Raw genomic sequence first — 22,554 nt, 5'->3', positions numbered from 1 at the left:
CATTACAACAACTGGAGGCGTAAAGAAATAGGTTGTATATTCCTAACATGTGGAAAGATGAAGCAGATTATTATATATTCCTAACAACTTACAGTGGAGATAACAAACTAATGTTATCATCAAAGCAAAACACCACTGGTGATGAGAAAAGATTATTATGTATTCCTAACAACTACCACCACAGTTGAGAAAAGAAAATATATTCCTAACAACTACCTCTAGAGATAAGAAAAGAATATTTCAAGGCATAAACATCACCCTAGACTAACACTTCTAGATCACACACACTTATTTCATGCATAAATACCAGCACAACCAACAGATGTTTGTAAAACAGCCTCATTAGATGTAATCACTTCTCTGGAAAATAGTTTCTGTTTATTTTAGACAAAGCTTGAGTCAGACACCACACCCAGATTTAACAATGCGGGCCACTTAACATGCATTTCTTCTGGCACTTGATTTTACTACACATAAACATCAGACACTGGGGTCGGGAGGGGTCGGTGGTATGTTGGGAGGGAGGTAACACCCTGTTCTCTTCAATTAAACTAATTTAATTTTTTTAAATTTTATCATGACTGCCATCTCATTATTCTTAACAAATTGACGCCTACACAAAAATATGTGTCATATATTATATCAGTATTCAACTGTAGATTTTGTTTCCCCCCGAAATGATCAGCATCAGAGCGGCCGTCAACTTACTCAGAGAGATCTAAGATGAAATGGTTCTTATCTTTCTTGACCATACTACTTTCCGAGTTATATTCATTCACGCCCATATTGCAGCTTTGTGACGCTATCCTGAGTTCGAACACAAACCATGGGCACTGAGAAATATGGGAAGCCGTACAACTTGGAACTTGTGATGCAAGCGTCACATTTCTTAAGCAAGGTCTGCCATATGTATTATAATTATTATTGTTATTATCATCATCTGTATTTATATTACAAAGACTTTATTCAGTATGACTACAATGATCCCTGATAGCTGTATCATGAGTGAGTGAGTGAGTTTAGTTCTACTCCACACTCAGCAATATTCCAGCTATATGACAGCAGTCTGTAAATAATCGCGTCTGGACTAGACAATCCAGTGATCAACATCATGAGCATCAATCTACACAACTAGGATACGATGACATGTGTCAACCAACTCAGCAAACCTGACCACCCGATCCTATTAGTCGTCTCTCGTCAAGCATGGGTTACTGAATATCAATTCTAACCCGGATCTTCACAGGACACAGTACCACGAATCGATCAAAAACAACAACATCAAAACACAGGGAAAGAAACCTTTCAAAATTTCCCACTAGACCACGGGACCAGTGAGTGGACAATAATTAGTGGTTCTGTCTATACTTCACTGGTCCAAAATAACATTCATAGATTTACTTAATTATCTATACAAAATTCACTGGCCACCTGGACCATTGCAAACTTATCATTTAGTGGTCCTGATGAATTTTACTAGCTACGCACCACAGGACCAGCATAAATTTTGCACACTGAAAACGTATTTATACACTTTTGGCTTGGAGGATTTGCTTATTTTGTTGTTTTCAACTCTTACAATATACATTTGTGCACCTTTAAATATTACAATCAGAGCGCCATCTGTTGTCCTATGCATGCACTACATATCTGACATATTCCACACACGATTTTACAGGATTTATCATAAACAGTTCAAGTTCATAAAGAAATATCTTTACAACAGAGAAAAAGAACTATATTCTTTCAATCATGCTTTTATCTAAATACATTAATTTGAAAGTTTGATTTTGCAAGATGCTGATTCACAAAAACTTCACACACTTACATGCACATCTTAATATTTTTTTTCTTGTCACTTTTAAAGAAATCAGTTTAAATTTGAGTGGTTGTTTACAAAAATCATAATGAAATATAAATTATTATTATCACATGCATGTATTTTAATATGAATCTTTTAATTTAGATTTCAATCCTCTTTTGTCAGGAAAATTGTATCTATGAGCAATTTCTCGAATTCAGAAAGGGGAGATAACTCATGCATACTTCATGCTGGGATCAAACCATCAGCATAACCTACCCTCTTTTTTAGCTGAAACAAATAATTAATAAAAATAATAATAATTAACATCATTAATGAGTGAGGTGTTGTGATATCAAGCAAATGGCGATGGTGTCTTACATTGCCTCCTTTGTTATCTGTGTAGAATTAAAAGACAAATATTTAAGTCGTGTTTATATTTGTTTGTTTTCTACACTGCAATTTCCCAGCTGTATGACAGCTGTCTGTAGATAATCATGTCATGAGCATCGTTCTACACAATTGGGATATGACGATATGAAAGTTCCGAAAAAGGGAAAAAGTAAAAAAAAAATCCAAAAGTAAAAGAAATGTAAAAGAGAATAAATGAATTAAATAAATCAAATGAATGAATGAATGGACTGGCAAAATAGGATTCAAGCCACAAATGTTTTACATAATATGAAATGTAGCTATGCCAAATATTATGGTTGCAAGGATCCATAAATTTCACAGTTTCTTCAAAGCAGATTTAACAAAATATTCCTATCTTTAATTGGAAACTCTCAACATTAAATGTCTATGTGTTTTATATTATAAAACATGATTTCCCCAAACTGACAGAAATGTGTCATGAACTGGTGCAATAGCTGCTGCAAGTATGGTGATGTCAGTGTCATGACAACATGTGCAGAAAACAGCGGAAGTCATGTAGCCATGATGAAATACGCAACTCCACATGCATTCACCAGTCACCAAAAAATTTGCTCCCATCTTTTGAGAGATGATGTTTTCCTGGACAAACATTTCAACCAAACCATAATTTTATCAGGGCTCGACTTAAGAGATGTTAACCTGCTTGCACAAGGTGCAACCTAAGATTAAAACCTAGCTGCACCTGTCAAATTCCAGTTGCATTGTTTTTATTGCAATATGTAATTTTAGAAATATGTTATTGAATTATTTAGATGTTTTATTCAGAAGTTTACCCACTCAAAAATTGACTTTTGCAGGTGTTGCACTTTGTAATATTGGGTTGCACCAGTGCAAGTAACAAAGCACTAAATCGAGCCCTGTTTATGCAGTTTAAATTTTTCGTCTTAAGGACATGGAAACTAATCAGACTTAAGGATGACATGACTTGTAGAGTGAATGGAACTCTGTTTGTGACAAAACATTGTGATTTTAGGTGCGTGCAGAGATGCCAACCCTATTTGGGGCCTAAGTGTAATACTGGGTGTCAAAAAGTGTAATTTGGACCTAAAATGTGTAATGCTTAAACACTTACTTAGTGAAAGGTGATAACTATAAAAAATTACTTTTAAAAAGGTTTATTCACATGAATAGGAAAGATTCTAGACAGAAATACACGTGACCAATCATGAAGAAAAAAAAATTGTTGGCCATGTGACACAAAATATTTTAATTGGAATGAGCGCGATGCTAAGAGTAAGACCATTTCTGAACCCCTGTGCCGGTGCGTTCCAAAACTCTTCTGTGAATTTTTATCCGCTTTATTGTAAAACGAGTAGAAAATCATAATTTTCGCAGATTAAGTGTAATGGCGTAATTTAAAGGTTGAAATCGTAAAAATTACGCCCAAAGCGTAAGGATTGGCATCGCAGTGTGTGTATAAAGCAAATTTATGAAAACCATGCCCTGTTGATGCACAATGCACTGACTGATACACTCCATCATTTATTGAAGTACCGGTAATGTATGACAATGACGAGTTGATCCATCAGGCCACGGATCAAGGCAATAGACAGCCTACAGGTTGTCACAAGACTGTATATAGGTTGAATATTTAAGTGTAAAGGATTCATTTGTTTTGTTGTTTAACGTAATATTCCAGCAATACATGATGGTGGATTGTAAATAATCAAGTCTGGGCAAGACAATCCAGTGATCAGCATCATGAGCATCGATCTATGCATTTTGGCAATGACATGCTTCAACCAAGTCAACGAGCCTGACCACCCGACCTGTTAGTCGCCTCTTACGACAAATTGGGTTACTGAAGATCAATTCTAACATGGATCTGCATGAGTCCAAATGTCAAGTTCAAGGTAACTCAACCAACCTTCTCTCGCTGCAGGTTGGCTTGCTGGATGAGGTCGGCTTGCTGTCGCTTGAGATTCGTTGATCTTCTCCTGGTCACGCTGGAGCTGTTCCATCTCCATCTGGTGTTCCCCGTCCAGCAGCGCTCGCTCCATCTCCAGCTGAAATACGGGACACAGACAGGTGAGACATGAGGTGGGGAGAGATCGGGTGGGGAAAGATGGGGTAAGGTGGGGTGAGATCAGCAGAGGTGGGGTGGGGAGAGATTTTGAGAGATGAAGTGAGATGAAGTGAGGTGGGGAGACATGGGGTGAGTAAAGGAGACGGCAAAGGGAAGTGATGTGCTCAATTTGCATATGTGTCCCGAAACATGGGCACAGACAGGTGAGAGGAGAGGAGAGGTGAGGTAGGGAGGGGAGAGATCAGGAGAGATGGGGTGACTTTAGTGAGTTTAATTTTCCGCCACACTCAGCAATATTCCAGCTATATGGCAGAGAGATGGGGTGAGTAAAGGGACAGCAAAGGGAAGAAGATGTGCTCAATTTACATTTGTGTCTCGAAACATGGGACACAGACAGGTGAGAGGAGAGGAGAGGTGGGGAGAGATGGGATAACAAGATGGGGAGAGGTGGGAGAGGGGAGAGGAGGGAGAAGAGAGAGGAAATAGAAATCTGCTCGATTTCAAGCTGGAGACAAAGAGCGGTGAGGTGGGGCAAGGTAAGACAAGGTGAGGTGAATGATGGAGAGAGAGGTGAGGTGAGTTGAGAGTGATTTGAGGGAACAGAAAGAGCTCAGAAAATGTGTGCTTGATGTGTTTTTCATAACAACCATCCTATCCATATCCTATCCTTCTACCAATCATGAAGTAGCTCATGGGACTGGCATCTCCCACGGCAACCATTGCTGGCAAGACTTACCTCCCTTATTGCTTCATTCTCCTGCGTCTCAATGTCCACAATCTGATGCTTGAGGAGAGAGATCTTCTGAAGCAGTTCAGTTTTGGTTTTCTTGAGTTTGCCAAGTTGACCTTGAACTTCTGCTCCCTAAAATGGCACCACAGGTTGTCAAAAATATATCCAGGATCTGAATTTGTTGCACAAAGGCAAGATCTGGGTATCAACTTTTACCTTTTCTGATATGAGAAAAACAAAGTTATCACTTCAGGTGATTACGGTTCCCTTAGATTCTGCTGTTATTTGTCTGACAACCTCTTCACATAAATCCCTGTAGACTTCTTTCTGCCAAATCTTAGTACAAATGGAATCCTTATCTCTCCCCCTAACCATCCTTCCTCCCCTCGTCATAACTCCTCCCTCTCATCATAACTCCTCCCTCTCATTGTTACTCCTCCCCTCTCATCGTAACTCCTCCCTCTCATAACTCCTCCCTCTCTCATCGTAACCTCCTCCCTCTCATAACTCCTCCCTCTCATCGTAACTCCTCCCTCTCATTGTAACTCCTCCCTCTCATTGTAACTCCTCCCCTCTCATTGTAACTCCTCCCTCTCATCATCGTAACTCCTCCCTCTCATCTCCTCCCTCTCCTCCCTCTCCCTCTCATCGTAACTCCTCCCTCTCATTGTAACTCCTCCCTCTCATCCCTCCCTCTCATTGTAACTCCTCCCTCTCATTGTAACTCATCCCTCTCATCCCTGTCATTCCTCCCTCTCATCATGTAACTCCTCCCTCTCATTGTAACTCCTCCCTCTCATCAGTAACTCCTCCCTCTCATCGTAACTCCTCCCTCTCCCTCCCTCTCAACTCCTCCTCTCATCGTGAACTCCTCATAACTCCTCCCTCTCATTGTAACTCCTCCCTCTCATCATAACTCCTCCCTCTCATCATAACTCTCTAACTCCTAACTCCTCCCTCCTCCCTCTCTCTCATCGTAACTCCTCCCTCTCATCGTAACTCCTCCCTCTCATTGTAACTCCTCCCTCTCATCGTAACTCTTCCCTCTCATCAGTAACTCCTCCCTCTCATTGTAACTCCTCCCTCATTGTAACTCCTCCCTCTCATTGTAACTCCTCCCTCTCATTGTAACTCCTCCCTCTCATTGTAACTCCTCCCTCTCATTGTAACTCCTCCTCTCTCCCTCCCTCTCATTGTAACTCCTCCCTCTCATTGTAACTCCTCCCTCTCATTGTAACTCCTCCCTCTCATTGTAACTCCTCATTCTCTTCCTCCCTCTCTCATTGTAACTCCTCCCTCTCATTGTAACTCTTCCCCTCTCATTGTAACTCCTCCCCTCTCATCAAAACTCTTCCCGCTCATCATAACTCCTCCCTCTCATCATAACTCCTCCCTCTCATCATAACTCCTTGGCTCTCATCACAACAGCCTACCCTATTGTCATAAATCCTCCCCTCTCCTCATAACTCCCCGCCTCTCCTCACAACACCCCCTCTAGTCATAACTCCTCCCCTCTAGTCATAATTTTCTCCCTCACATTAAGTCATCCCTCTTTCATCAAAACTCCTCCTCTCTAATACCAACTCCTCCCATTTAAACCTCCTCTTTATCTTTAACTCCTCCTCTCCCACTTGCACTTCACCTCATTTCATCTCCACCCAGACTAAACCACTTTGGTCATATAGCTGGCAGTGCCCTGGGACACACTCACCTCCTCCTGGGCGGTGGATTCACTAAACATGGAGGTCTGCATGCTGGGCAATGAGAAGCTATTGGACTCATTGGAGTTCGACTTGGCTCAGTGTCACTGTTCACTGGGGTAGGTGTGTCCTCCTTCTGGGAAGTCTCCCCGACTGAGCTCATGGACTCGGGGGACATATCTTTCACTGTTCGACTAGAGGAGGTCGAGGAGTGAGACTCCTTCTCTGAGTTCACAACATCGTCGTTCTCATAAATATGTTCATCCATATGGTCCGAGAACTGGGCGTCGATGCGCACAGTGAACTGTCCCATGCTTGGAGAGTCGGGGTTGGACTCGAAGGAAGAATTGAGGATCTGCTGGATGGAATCTTGAGCTGATGCCGGTAGCCGTAACGCTGATTCATCAACTTGGAAACTGGATGAAGCTTGGTTCTTTGGTGATTCTTCCAACTGTGAGAGTGGAGACTTGTTCCCTTCTGGTGTAGGTCTACGTTTAATGGTGCCAGTTTCTTCTGAGCTGCCACACACTTCCTCTTCCGAGTTGGAAGAGTTTGACTCACATTTACGCATTTGGAAACTAAAGAGACCGTCCTTGTGAGTGTTGCTGGGGAGGACAACATCAGAGATCCATTGGTTTTGATTTTGGTCATTGAACTTTTCCCATCAACACGATCTTTCCTATCATGCGTGTTGGCGTCGGAACTGACTTCCAGGAACCCTGGCGGCAAGGGCTTCCGCTGGGCTGATATTTTGGTCTCTGGGGATTTTGGTTTAGAGGGTGACTGAGGGTCAATGGTTTGTTTTTCTTTCTCAATCTGTAGTTCATATTCCTCACACATTTTCAGAATGTCTTCCAAGCGCTGACGTTCCTGCTTTTCTAATGCCTGTTCCTTTTTCCGTTCCTCAACCTGTTCTTGGTGGCGGATTCTTAAATCCTTTTGACTAGCTGACAGTTCACAGATATCAAAATCTATGCCATCGAACGTATCCCGATGGCCACTGAGGTTAATATCATTCTTTTTATGAACTCTGCCATTTACAAGTGGAGGCATCTCCCTTGCCCCATTTTCCTCAACAGGAGGAGTGAAAACATGGGTTTGATTTTGTATTGGAGAAGTGATGACACCTGGCGAATGGGGAGACTGGCAAATTCCTGATGAGGATGAGGCTCGTAGTGACCTTGAACTTCCTGAAGAGTCTGAGCTCCAACTGAGTGTGCTGACGCTAGTCAATGAACTAGAACTTTTGGTGCTGCAAGTACTCGGGACTCTCTCAGAGCTTCCACCATGAAGAACACTCGCAGAAACACGCGTTGTGGCAGTGTCACGTGTAAATATCTTTTCACCAACGTGAGGATGAGCTCCAGACCCGCTGTCACTTCCCGAAAACTCGTCCGACAAGCGAGGCCCGGGGCTCTTAGCAGAGGAGGTGGAGGATTTCCGTGAGATCATCTCGAACTTGGACACTTTTTGAAGGAAGTCGTCATTGTCTGTGCTGTCCCGAAAACTCCCGGTAGGTGATTTGAGGACTGGGAGGCGACCGTCACCTGAGCCCCTTGAGGACCGAGACTCGGCCTCTTCTATCATATCCTTATATTCCTTGCTGTTCTCAAGATCTGAAACAAAAACAAGGGAGGTAATTATCAAGCTTGACAAGAATTTGATGATCTCTGAAATACAATGAAGCTCTTGCGTTGTGAAAACATATTTTATCTATATATATTCACTATGTGCCCTGACGAAGCCTTCTCCTGAAGAAGGAGCAAGAATTAGCCCTGAAATGTCGTGTAAAGAATAAAAAGAACTCTCTATCCATAAAAAATGTGTCATGTATTCTCAAATACAATGGTTGTAAGAAAGGCTAATGCTGTGGGCCTTCATGTACAAAGAGTTATAGTAAAAGAAACATGCTACTGTGAGTAATTGAGGTGTGATACTCAGGATTGAGTAACACTAGAGTGAAACAAGTGTCATGCTGTTGATCACTGGATTGTCTGGTCGCCACCATTAGGCCAGACCAATTTTACTTTTTGTTTTATGGATCCGCCTGTCGTATTTTTTCAAGAATAAGAAAAAAATTTAAATAAAAAAATCCCCGCCCAAAAAATAAAATCATAATGTTTTATTGGCCAAAAATGTAAACTTACAAGAATTTTTTTTTTAAGATTGTTTTTTGCCGCATATACACTTCATAAATTGCCAAAAGTAAAATACTTTGAATATTTAGAAGGAATATAACTTTGACCGATGATTTTATTTGTATTTTTGTTCCCTCTTGCCATTAGGTTTTCTGAGGACAAAAATCCATAAAACAAGAAATAAAATTGGTCTGGCCTTAGCTGGAATATTGCTGAGTGAGGCGTAAAACTAACTCACTCACTCATTTGTTTATCGTTTCAATTTCCTACTGGCACCAGCCACTGTAAGTGACTTCATTACTATTTTGGGCAGTAACAACTGCTCAGGTGCTTTACATTTAAAACTTTTCGCATATTTTCACATTTTCACTCAAAATTTATTTGACAGAAATCTGAAACTACTGAATATTTATGAATATGATATGAATTACAAGCTCCCAACAGGGTACTTCCTGACAGAATGTCATGTTGATCTACAGGCAAATATCAAGCAATGTGAAGAGTACACACTGAAGGTAATGTCGTTTCACAAATGGATTTTAAATTAATTCTGTAATAGTTCACTTATAATAAAACTTGTTAGCTTATGACAGAAATGCACTAGTAGACACCTCAACAACAGCATGTCAGTCTAACCCAGGTCCCAGCCGAGGGACGTAGTGCAGTTATTGAGCAAAGGTTCATGCTGCTGAACCAGAATGCTATAACTTATGCACAAGATTTTTTAATACCAAAATGTCACAAACTGCTTAGTCAATCAAATATGGCCTCAAATATTTACACAAGCAATGTTCTCTATCCCTGCAGCACAGGACGAGGTTGTGATGGCCGAGAGCTGTGGTTGGGACGGAGACTACTCCATCAAAATGACCGCCATGTAAACTGCCCGGTTTCTGACAGAGATCCGTCATGGCGCCCACCCACTCTGCTTACACAGATGTGACGTGAGTTAACTTGTCGGTTGATTACCAAGAGGCAAAGAAGTGAGAAATAGAACCCAGTTATCTCATGGCACTAACCACTCACCTATCACATAAACATTTGTGAATAGAACCCATATTGTGGTGTCTCATCATACTGGGAGGGTTGAGTACAAACTTGGAATAGAACCCAGACTTTTAGAGTGGTGTCTCATGGCACTAACCACTCAGCTATCACATAATCCTTGAACTTTAGTGAATAGAACCCAGACGTTTTAGAGTGGTGTCTCATGGCACTAACCACTCACCTATCACATAATCCTTGAACTTTAGAGAATAGAACCAGACCTTTTTGAGTGGTGTCTCATGGCACTAACCACTCACCTATCACATAATCCTTGAACCCAGACCTTTTAGGTGGTGTCTCATGGCAACCACTCAGACCTTTTTTGAGTGGTGTCTCATGGCACTAACCACTCACCTATCACATAATCCTTGAACATTAGGGAATAGAACCCAGACCTTTTAGAGTGGTGTCACATGGCACTAACCACTCACCTATCACATAATCCTTGAACATTAGGGAATAGAACCCAGACCTTTTTGAGTGGTGTCTCATGGCACTAACCACTCACCTATCACATAATCTTTGAACATTAGGGAATAGAACCCAGACCTTTTTGAGTGGTGTCACATGGCACTAACCACTCACCTATTACATAATCCCTAAACTGTGGGAAATAGAACCCAGATCATGTGAGTGATGCATCACAGCACTAACCACTCAGCTATCACATAATCCTTGACCTGTCAGGAACAGAACCCAGACCTTGTGAGTGATGTACCACAGCACTACCAACTCACCTAGCCTATCACACTTGAAAATAAAATGACAAAAACTAATTGCCAGGAATTGATCCTAAAATTTCCTCATTTTATCAAACAATATAGCAGCAAAATATTTAAAACTTTAAAATGTTGTTGACCATGATGAAGAAGTTACTATTTACTTCCTCTCACTTAGAATCAGGTGTTCTGACACCTGTGGAAATGGCTCGTTAGTCGCCATGACCTGTATACATCTGAGGTGAGGTGAAATTGGGTTTAACGTCGTACTTGAGAATATTTCACTCATATGACGACGTGCATGCGTGTGTATGTGTATGTGCGGCTGCTTGTACTAGCCCAGACTGAAGCTGGTTTTATAGTGCTAGCCCAATGAGATACCATGCCGCAGTGAAGCATGAATACCCCACTCAGACACATTATACTGACTCCGAGCCGACCAGTCCTTGTTGTACCCATTAATGCCGAACGCCAGGCAGGGACCAACAAGTACCATATTTTAACGTCTTTTGGTATGACGCGGTCGGGGATCGAACCCGCAACCTTCCGCTCTCGGGCTGGACGCTCTAACCACTACACCACGGAGGCCGTCTGTATACATCTGAAGGGGGCCTCACCCGGTCACTGTCAGCTTTGACAATGTTCTGTCAGGGCCCTACTGTGTTTATATTCAGCCCCAAACCAGTCAACAATCACTGATCTATCACGGCCAAGGATTGAAGTATACATGATTAGGGCCAGGCTTCCCATCTCTTCCTGCCCCAAATAGGTGTTAACTATGTGATGACAAACTGATGACAGAAATTAGATATATATCCATACCTGAGATCCAACTATCAATAATGGGGCCCTGGATAAGCATGTATATATCAATTCTGGTCATGCTTCCTAACAGGGATGGTGGTGTTAGCACTTGCATGAAAATTGCTTGTATAAATATCACATAATTCTAATAGTTCTTGTGGATTAGATTTAATTTGAAGATTCTCTAGCCATTATTAAGGATGCTATTTATAGACAAAAAACTAAAGCAAAACATACAAGGACAATTTTGTCAAAATCTGAATTAAGAACATCATAATTTCATGGTCTGTCATGATCTTGAACAAGAGATGTGTGCGTGTGTTTATTGCAACAGTTGCACTCAGTATTCCAGCTATATGACAGCGGCCTGCAGACAAACCAATATGGAAAGGCCAATCCAGTGATCGATATTCTGAGCAACCATCACGTCATCAAGATATGAGGTCAAGGTCATTTACTCCGACCACCAAAGTCATTAAGTCACCTCCTACGAGAAGCATAGTGCACAGAGGCTCCTTATGTGACTGTGGTGAGCGTGTAAAAGATTTAGTCTAAAAAGACAGCTGAAACTTTGAAAAAGAATCACCACAGAGCAAGGCAAGGGATCACTGTCCACCTTTAAATACTCAGGAAGTCGACTCAGCTAGTGTTGGGAATTGGCTCAATTCTCATAATTGATGATTGGTTCATTACAACCGATCAATCATCGAAAATATTTGGTTAGCATCATTTATCAGTTTTTTGTTATGTTTGTTAATTTACACAAAAATAAAGAAAAAACATGTGTTTTGGGGGTTTGTTTTCTGTTATTTGCACAAAATCTATTTGCAAATGTCACATCTTTAGAGGATGACTGGTATGTTAGGAACATAAATGTCCTGGAGTCTTCAAGATAAATTCAATCATGACTTGGAACGAGCTTGTAGTGCTTATGAAATGTAAATTTAATGACACAGACAAAACCAACCTTGTGAAAAATATTGTTAATGCAAACAAGTGTTACAAAATTGTTTTTGTTAGATTATGAGAAAACATGATCAATTGCTTGGTCGTTTAGTCACTGCGACCAATCTTGATTATTTAAACTAATCGGACAACCACTAGACACAGGGACCAGCCCCCGATTTCTCGAAATAAACTTAAGTTTTTACTCAAATTTCAAACTGAGTTTGACAATTTGAAACAGCTGAATGTTTTACTCAACTACATTTTTAAAATAAAAAAGCCCAAACAAGTTAAGTAATCCATCCACCAAACTCAAATTGTCTACTATGTTTGAGTTTAATATAGATTTCAGTTAAGTCAAAACTTTGTTTGTTTCGAGAAATCGGGGCCAGGACCTCCGGTGAGGCCCAATACTGGGAGTGTTTTGGCCTTGTCAGTCCCCAAATCACATGGTCAGAGACTTGACACATCAATGCAATTCAAAGCAAGATAAAACCTGCTCTTTAAAGAACTCGTGTTTCACCAATACCGGGCCACTATTTAACAGTCACGTCTGGTTTGGTCCAAATGGACACCTGCGTCATCTCATGTTTACGTTGTTCAGGTGAAAGTGTGTCAGTCACCTTGATAACTCGTTAACTCACCTGCCCCTTCTGACACACATTAGTGGGGGACACATTCAGTGTTTGATAGTATTTTTTCATGACCAATGTACATGGCTATGTTGAAATGAATACACACAGCGGATTAGTATCTTTTTCCTTATTTGGCAAGTAAGTATTGGTCTCTATGGAGAGATAAAAATACAAATTGAGATTCTGTTAAATGTATGGGACATAGAAGTAAGCATGTCTGGTGGTAGAGCTCAGGTCACAAATCAGAGAGTCCTTCGATTGGTGACCGTGTTTGGCAGCTTGACTGCACATGTGATACATGTGATACATGTGGCCTCGCCTTAGGCAAGTGAGTTTGTTCAAAACTGCCTCGTTAACCCAGCAGAAAATGGGTACCCGGTGGGATAAGTCATGTGACTATTAACCTTCTAGCGCCTAACAGGCAGCTTGGGTTATACAGGGTAATAATAATCAGATTGTAGTGATTTGAGCGTGCCCCTCCGTGATGCGGAATTCAGCGCATTACAAATGCCCTTATTATTATTATTAGTTCAAATCTGTAGACAGAAAAATTGGAACAACTAAAAACGCAAGGGTAGGAATGTGGTATTTAGGGAAGATAAACTGTAATGGTAAAAACATATGAAAAAAGCCCATAATAAATAACAGGAACCAGCCACTTGTTCGATATTAAACTCTACATTCACCAATATTCCAGCTATAAAAACAGTCAAGTCTGAACCAGACAATCAAGTGATTGCATCATGAGCATCAATGTACACAATTTGATATGACCATGTGCATGAACCAAGTCAGCAAGTCTGACCACAAGATCCTGTTTGTCACTTCTTAAGACAAGAAGACTTGCTAAGACTAATTGCAACCTGGATCTTCAAGTTGATCTGGCAAGTTAACTAGCTGTCTGACATTTTGCCAGATCCACTCTCCAGACACACCAAGTTGTGGCCACTTTGTCATGACGTGCCCTGTTAGACCAGCAACTTGAAAGCTCAGGTTGGTATGCGACAGGGTGACATACTTTCCCCCTCTGATTTACTGCTAGCCTACAAAACCTGGCCGCTCTTTATCACCAGCTGTCAAACATAACTTTGTTAGAACCCAACCTGAATATTAGTCTGTCAAAAAATGTGTTACGGGTCAAATGAGGTTGAAAAAAGAATTTCATATTCTATTGTAGAAGGTTTAAACTTAGTCTTGATTCCACATTGTAATCAAATCTGCATACTCAGCATTCTTTCCAGAACTTCAAATTGGTTTTGTGCAACTAAAACTAGTCACTGTTTTATTCCAAGCAATATCAGGCGATTTGTTGTGAAATGATGATTGAGTCTTTACATATCTTTCTCCTCTTAGCATATCCAAATATATGCTGGCCCATTTCTGCTTGCCAGAGATACTCTAGGCAGACTAGACTAACGCTTAGTCTCTGAATATACTGAACAACATTAGAAACAAACCACACCAAAATGCACAGATGATGCTCAGATATCATGGGTACATTTTAGTCTAACAGGGATATTTCGTATTATATGCGTACTGCGTTTCTAATGTTGTTCAGAATATAAATAAAATTTGATAATAACAAATAAACCCATTTAAATTGAAAAGGAGACCCAGTCAGATGGGAAATTCAGAACCTGAGGGAATCTAGACTTGCTAGTCCACCCCTTACTTCATCATTGTTGTAGGAAGACACAGACACTGGAGAAATACCCGGGACTACAGAAGTCCACCCCTTACTTCATCATTGTTGTAGGAAGACACAGACACTGGAGAAATACCCGGGACTACAGAAGTCCACCCCTTACTTCATCATTGTTGTAGGAAGACACAGACACTGGAGAAATACCCGGGACTACAGAAGTCCACCCCTTACTTCATCATTGCCGTAGGAAGACACAGACACTGGAGAAATACCCTGGACTACAAGAGTTCAACCTTACCTCATCCTGTCGCCAAGGTTCCTCTATTCTCACAAGCTATCCTTTAATCATAGTAGCCATAGTAGAATGAGCATGTCTAAGGTTGTATGTGTAGCCTGACCATCAGTCCACTCACAACTCGGGTCAAATTGCAAGTGATACTATTATTTCCCTTACAAAAGAATGTTTACATTCAACTTGAGGCTTAGTGCTTTGAGCTCCGCCTACCAGGACACAGCATACCAGGACGCCACCCCCTTTGTCATCCTCCCCTACCCACATGGCACGTCCCTGGGGTGGGTTTGGCAACATAAAGCTACCCTCATCGCAGCTTGGATGGACCTTCTGGTTCAGACAGTTTTCTGGGTGGGAGAATTCCTTCAACTAACAGGTCCACATTTAGTGAGTAAGTGGGTGGGTGGGTCGATGGGTGGATGGGTTGGTGGGTGAGTGAGTGAGTGAGTGAGTGAGTGAGTGAGTGAGTGGCTTGGTTTTGAGAGAGAGAAAGGAATAATACATATCCTATTATTTTCTGGTGACTGGTAATGAGTAAGGCAGATTAACAACCCAGCTTCTCAGATAATAAAAGTTCAACTTCACACATGTTAACAACACAACATCCTAATAGATCATTTCTCAGAAACTCAGTTTTACTTATACACTTCACACATTACGTTGAAATAATATTTCCAAATTTTACTATATAGAAATGACATTTACCTAACGTCCCGGACATGGCTAAAGTCAATAGGGTGAGAGGAAACAACTGACACAGATACCAGGTGTCGCCACTGGTCTCACCTCGTTTATCTCGATCAAACAGAGCTGTATATTGCCATTTTCCGCTCCAGTGATCCACAGTGATCTAGTGAATGACCGAGAAACCCCTCCACTACACACACCATCTGGGCAAAGTTGCAACATACTACACGTTTGTTCTTGTAATGCAAGGGAAGGGCTGAAAGTCTCCTCAACTGGAAAGTTCTCTTTCTACCTACAACTTACACTCGCAGTTCCATTCTAGCACAACTCTTTCACAGAAATCAGGTTGACATGCCATTCACTTTTATTCTCTAATGTTAATGTCCAGTGTGAAAGGACATATGTACTGCATGAACTGTGACCAGATATTTTTGTGGGGAGAAATCAAACTCTATGACCAAATATGTTTGTGAGGTGCTTGAACTATGATCAAACATGTTATGGTGTGCTCAAAGTATGATCTTCTATGTTCCTGAGGTGCTCAAACTATGATCAAATGTGTTAGGGGCTGCTCAAACTGACCAAATATGTTCCTGAGGTGCCTTAACTTTGTTATGATGAAATAAGTTTGTGGGAGACAGCAAGGATCACATTTCTCTCCTGATTTATTAAGACTTTATCCAGATAAATTTCACATGCAGTGTATTTAAATAATGCAAAAAGTGTAGCAATTAAGCTAGCATTGACAAATTTCATAGAAAATGGCCAATTTACAAAGACTTATTTGCTGGAAACCAATCTTATCATTAAAGAGTGAGTGAGTGAGTATGGTTTTACACCGCTTTTAGCAATATTCCAGCAATATCATGGCGACCGCTTTCACCACTAGGCTACCCGACCGCCCCTTATCACTGAAGATGTGAATCAAGCTTTTTACAAGCCAAGCCAAGCTTTCTACATTCCATAAACTGTTTGATAGGCTAGCAATCTTGAGCTAGCAGGTATCCTCATGCAACAGAAAGACACCATCATCTACTTTGTAGTACAGACACTTAACACATATGCCCTAAAATTTACAATATTTTCACCAGTCTGTACTCCATTTTATCATACATCTAAAAACCATACAATTCAAAATAATATTTTGAAATCTTATTCCAACACAAAGTTTTAGTCTACAGGATTAAGATCCTTGATTAAAACTCCACCCCATATCCCCAATCTACAGGACCACCCCCACCTTTGAGAGTGGAATGTCCCATATCCCAACCTACAGGACCACCCCCACCTTTCAGAGTGGAATGTCCCATATCCTAACCTACAGGACCACCCCCACCTTTGAGAGTGGAATGTCCCACACTCATGTCCTCTGATATCTTGTGTTATCATTATTGACACACCATTTCTAAGAAAACTGCTACACTGAGCAAACAGGTGCTTGAGTTCCCCTGCAAACTCCACTTCCTGATACAGGTGGGATCCAGTCCCTGCCCCTTATTCCTTCAATACAAAGCTTGACTGACACCTGGAAAGTCATCTGTAAGGGATATATGGGAAGTGGCATGCAAAATTACAGAAAGGGTTCTTTTGATCAGAAGTGTATTAAAGAAATGTCATTGAGTGAAGGTCAGGAATAAATACATGTAAATACATACCTCTTAACAGTGAAAAGAACAAGGCAACAGATCTGCTCTAATTGTTAGAAAAACAAAGAAAATCTAACCTGATAAATATAAGACAATATCTGCCCAAAAACACAAACTAAAAAAAAAAAGTCTTACCAAATCAATCAAACAAAACCATCACATATTCTCCAACATGTAGACTATAGACATCCATACAGACATCAGACATCCATACACAGACATCAGACATCCCTACACAGACATCAGACATCCCTACAGACATCAGACACCCCTACAGACATCCTTACACAGACATCAGACATCCTTACACAGACATCAGACATCCATACACAGACATCAGACACCCATACAGACATCAGACACCCCTACAGACATCCTTACACAGACATCAGACATCCATACACAGACATTAGACATCCTTCCACAGACATCAGACATCCTTACACAGACATCAGACATACACAGACATCCATACACAGACATCACATCATCGGGAGACATCCCTACACAGACATCAAACATCCCTACACAGACATCAGACATCCATACACAGACATCAAACATCCCTACACAGACATCAGACATCCATACACAGACATCCCCACAGACATCAGACATCCCTACACAGACATCAGACATCCCTACACAGACATCAGACATCCATACACAGACATCCATACAGACATCAGACATCCATACACACACAGACATCAGACATCCCACAGACATCAAACACAGACATCAGACATCCATACACAGACATCAAACATCCCTACACAGACATCAGACATCCATACACAGACATCAGACATCCATACACAGACATCAGACATCCATACACAGACATCAGACATCCCTACACAGACATCAGACATCCCTACACAGACATCAGACATCCATACACAGACATCAGACATCCCTACACAGACATACACAGACATCCAGACAGACATCAAACATCCCTACACAGACATCAGACATCCATACACAGACATCAGACATCCCTACACAGACATCAGACATCCATACATCAGACACAGACATCAGACATCCATACACAGACATCAGACATCCCTACACAGACATCAGACATCCCTACACAGACATCAGACATCTCATACACAGACATCAGACATACACAGACATCAGACATCCATACACAGACATCAGACATCCCTACACAGACATCAGACATCCCTACACAGACATCAGACATCCATACACAGACATCAGACATCCCTACACAGACATCAGACATCCATACACAGACATCAGACATCCCCATCCATACACAGACATCAGACATCCCTACACAGACATCAGACATCCATACACAGACATCAGACATCCCTACACAGACATCAGACATCCCTACACAGACATCAGACATCCCTACACAGACATCAGACATCCCTACACAGACATCAGACATCCCTACACAGACATCAGACATCCCTACACAGACATCAGACATCCCTACACAGACATCACACACCCTACACAGACATCACACACCCTACACAGACATCAAACATCCCTACAGACATCCTTACACAGACATCAGACATCCCTACACAGACATCATACACAGACACCCCTACACAGACATCACACACCCCTACACAGACATCACACACACCAACACACCTGTACACACTGAAGGTATCTGAAGAATTTTGCACACTTCCCAAAAAGAGATGTGGGCACTACATTCCGTTGGCGGAGCATGATCACCCATTGAGCTTGTGTCATTACCGATTCAAGGGCCTTGTTACAACACCCCTCTGTCTGGGTGGCCTAGACCTTGGAATGTGCGGTGACATAATTATTCAGGGGTGTGGCCTCATGTTCAAAGCCAGTTAAGTGGGAAAGACATTTCACACTGCACTGTTTTAAAGTGGAACAAAAGTGTGGACTCTAAATTTAAGACTTTTTTTTAGGTCAGGCCCATTACAGATTATTTAGACTATTTGAATCAATACAAAGGCCAAATTCCAAACAAATAGATCTTAAAAACAGGCTCTCTGTCCTCTTTCAAAGAAATCAGATTTACTTGCTATTACGTTTTATTTCCTAACGCTACTTTCCAGTGTGAAAGAACAAACACGCTCATATCAAAAATCAATAATATAGTTGGTGCTCAGACTGTGATCAAATATATAGTTGGTTGCTCAGACTGTGATCAAATATATACTTGGTTGCTCAAACTAAGATCAAATATATAGTTGGCGAGATGGTTGCTCAGACTGTGATCAAATATATAGTTGGTTGCTCAAACTAAGATCAAATATATAGTTGGCGCTCAGACTGTGATCAAATATATACTTGGTTGCTCAAACTAAGATCAGATATATAGTTGGTGGCTCAAACTAAGATCAGATATATAGTTGGTGGCTCAAACTAAGATCAGATATATAGTTGGTGGCTCAAACTAAGATCAGATATATAGTTGGTGGCTCAAACTAAGATCAGATATATAGTTGGTGGCTCAAACTAAGATCAGATATATAGTTGGTGGCTCAAACTAAGATCAGATATATAGTTGGTTGCTCAAACTACAAGATCAGATATATAGTTGGTTGCTCAATCTACGATCAGATATAAAGCTGTTGCTCAATCTACAATCAGATATTTAGTTGGTTGCTCAAACTAAGATCATAACCGCCTCTGTGGCGTAGTGGTTAGAGCGTCCACCCGGAGGTCACGGGTTCGATCCCCGACCGCGTCATACCAAAAGACGTTAAAATATGGTACTTGTTGGTCCCTGCCTGGCGCTCGGCATTAATGGGTACAACAAGGACTGGTCGGCTCGGAGTCAGTATAATGTGTCTGAGTGGGGTATTCATGCTTCACTGCGGCATGGTATCTCAGTGGGCTAGCACTATAAAACCAGCTTAAGTCTGGGCTAGTACAAGCAGCCGCACATACACATACACACGCATGCACGTCGTCATATGAGCGAAATATTCTCAAGCACGACGTAAAACCCAATTTCACCTCACCTAACCTCAAACTAAGATCAGATATGTAGCTGGTTGAACTATGAACAAATGTGTTAGTGGGGTGCACCAAGGATAACACTTCTCTCCTAGTCAGTTTTCACTTTGGATGTATGATGATGAGTGAGTGAGTGTGTAATACACTATAACCACTTGGGTACGCCACCACAATATACGTTAATTATTACCATTTTACTATCATCATATTGTCATTATCGTATTGTCATCACCATCATCATCATCATCATCATCATCATCATCGTAACAAAAAATTATGAGCTCCAAGTTGTTATTCTTAATTATACTGCAACCACCATTATCATTATTATTAGAATTATCATAAACAACATAACAGTAACAGATTTACTTGCAAACAGACAGTACTGTGCTACAGAAATGATATTTCCCTTAGTATTTATGCCAAATTACTATTTCCACCTACATATAACTGCATTGAAAAAGGGTGGTACTATTTCCCCCACCATTGACATTCAGCCAAACAATTGTACTATTTCCCAAACCACTATTATCAGTCACACAAACTTGATGGTACGTCTTTATCCTTGTGCTGATGAAGGATGACATTATTTCAATGAGTACTGATGCTCTTCAAATGGATGATACTATTTCCCCTAGAACTGATCAACAGAGTAGAGTGTCCTCAGCTACTGTGAATATACAACCTCACATCACCCAACATTACCAGAGGCACATCTAACATCTGTTATCAACCTTTTCTTACACAATCTCTCCATTTCATCCTCTCTCCCCTTCCAAGCCATACATTATCAATTTACCTAGGAAATATCCTTCTCTGGCTTGGCACGGTCTTGCTCCTTGTCCTCTGTGTTTTTCTTGCAGGATTGCAACAAAGTAAATTATAAAATGTCATGCAGCCGGGTAAATTTAGAACGGAATTCCGACAACCCTGTAGACTTGCTTCGGCTGCTGATGACAAATACATTAACAACTGTGCCTCTAGAAGATGTACGTAGTTTTGACATCCGACATTTTCCTGTGAAGCACCATAGCTGACAGTGGTAGTGAAACTGGTAGTTTACATACCGAGTATGTAAAATCATTTTAATTAGACTCAAGGAAATATTTAATAGATATATATTTGGTATTTTCTGGAAAAGAAATTAGTTGCATGTTTTCTCTAAAATAAAACCCCCATCAAAACTGCTGAAAGCATCAGTGGATATTGGCTGTTGAATGAGATGAATTATGTGTGTATGTGCATGCGTGTATAGTTTGTGTGTGTACAGTTTTGCATGTGTGAACTGTTTGTGTGTGATTGCAAGTGTATGTGTGTACTGTGTGTATGTACCATGTGTGTGTAGCTGTGCATTTGTGTACTGTGTGCATGTGTACTGTTTGTGAGCATCTGATGTGTACTTGCATGTGTGTGTGTGTGTGTGTGTGCGCGTGCGCCCACGAAAGCAGAAACATAACGAGGCTGTGAGACAAACTATGTGTGTCTTTGATAGTGAAGAAGATGGAAATCAAATAATTTTCCTTTTTCACCCTCACAGATAACATGAAAGAATTTCACACCAATTTCTCACAACAAACTTGCACATGATTTCAGGTACGCACATTTACCGTGACATCAAAATGAAGAGTTTTACCTCCACCAGACTCGACATTCCTGACATTAAATAAATGTTACATCTCGGCAGCAATCTGTTTCTGAAACACGACCCGGAACACAAGACGCAGGTATTCCTGCCGTTACTTAAGCATCCCATGAAAGCCCTGTGTTCAGACATAACAGTGGAACCTGTCAGGGTGCCTGCTGCTTTGTGACTCCCATCAAACAAGCCACGGTGGAAGGTTAATACCCTTTAAATGTCCGCTTCCATCAGCACAACTCCCACGTAATGGCAGATGGTGTGCGTGGTGTTCCTGGATGTTGGTAGCTGTGTGGAAAGTGAGTGAGTGAGTATAGTTTTACACCGCTTTTAGCAATATTCCAGCAATAACACAGCGGAGACACTAGAAATGGGCTGCACACACCACCCCGGCTGTGTGGAAAGGGGCTAGTACCCAGATAGCATTCGATCGCTCCTAAAAGTCATCACTGCCAATGTTGGTCTGAATTAATGTTTTCATTAATCATCACTGATGATGTGGTCAATCATTTTCATTATCATCATCATGATCATTCATCATTATCATCATCATCACCCATCATGCCATCATCATCATCAATATGGACAAACATCATCATCAATTTTCATCAACCAATAAAAATCAGAATCATTAATATGGACAAACTTATGGAGAAGAATGTCTTTATTTC

General features: G+C 41.0%; 2 protein-coding genes across 6 annotated transcripts in view; both read right to left on the bottom strand.

Moving 5' to 3' along the window:
- Positions 1-6,812, bottom strand: part of LOC124280258 (pleckstrin homology-like domain family B member 1) — a 73,140-nt gene extending 66,328 nt beyond the window's left edge. Inside the window, 4 exon segments of the mRNA XM_046716155.1 lie at positions 4,104-4,160; positions 4,162-4,242; positions 4,999-5,124; positions 6,704-6,812. Of these exon segments, the coding sequence (XP_046572111.1) occupies positions 4,104-4,160; positions 4,162-4,242; positions 4,999-5,124; positions 6,704-6,745 (306 nt within the window). The 5' untranslated portion in view covers positions 6,746-6,812.
- A 96-nt stretch (positions 6,813-6,908) lies between these two features.
- Positions 6,909-22,554, bottom strand: part of LOC124280256 — a 119,142-nt gene continuing 103,496 nt past the window's right edge. For all 5 annotated transcript variants that reach the window (XM_046716150.1, XM_046716152.1, XM_046716153.1 and 2 more), the window contains one exon: positions 6,909-8,308. In XM_046716150.1, coding sequence (XP_046572106.1) covers positions 6,924-8,308 — 1,385 coding nt within the window. In that variant the 3' untranslated portion in view covers positions 6,909-6,923. The remainder of the gene's footprint in view (positions 8,309-22,554) is intronic.

The sequence above is a fragment of the Haliotis rubra genome, unplaced genomic scaffold, assembly GCF_003918875.1.
Source record: "Haliotis rubra isolate DU_JTF1 unplaced genomic scaffold, ASM391887v1 Scf263, whole genome shotgun sequence".
NCBI classification, from domain to species: Eukaryota; Metazoa; Mollusca; class Gastropoda; order Lepetellida; family Haliotidae; genus Haliotis; species Haliotis rubra.
The sequence above is the reverse complement of the archived record's forward strand: the minus strand, read 5'-3'. Positions and strand labels throughout refer to the sequence as shown.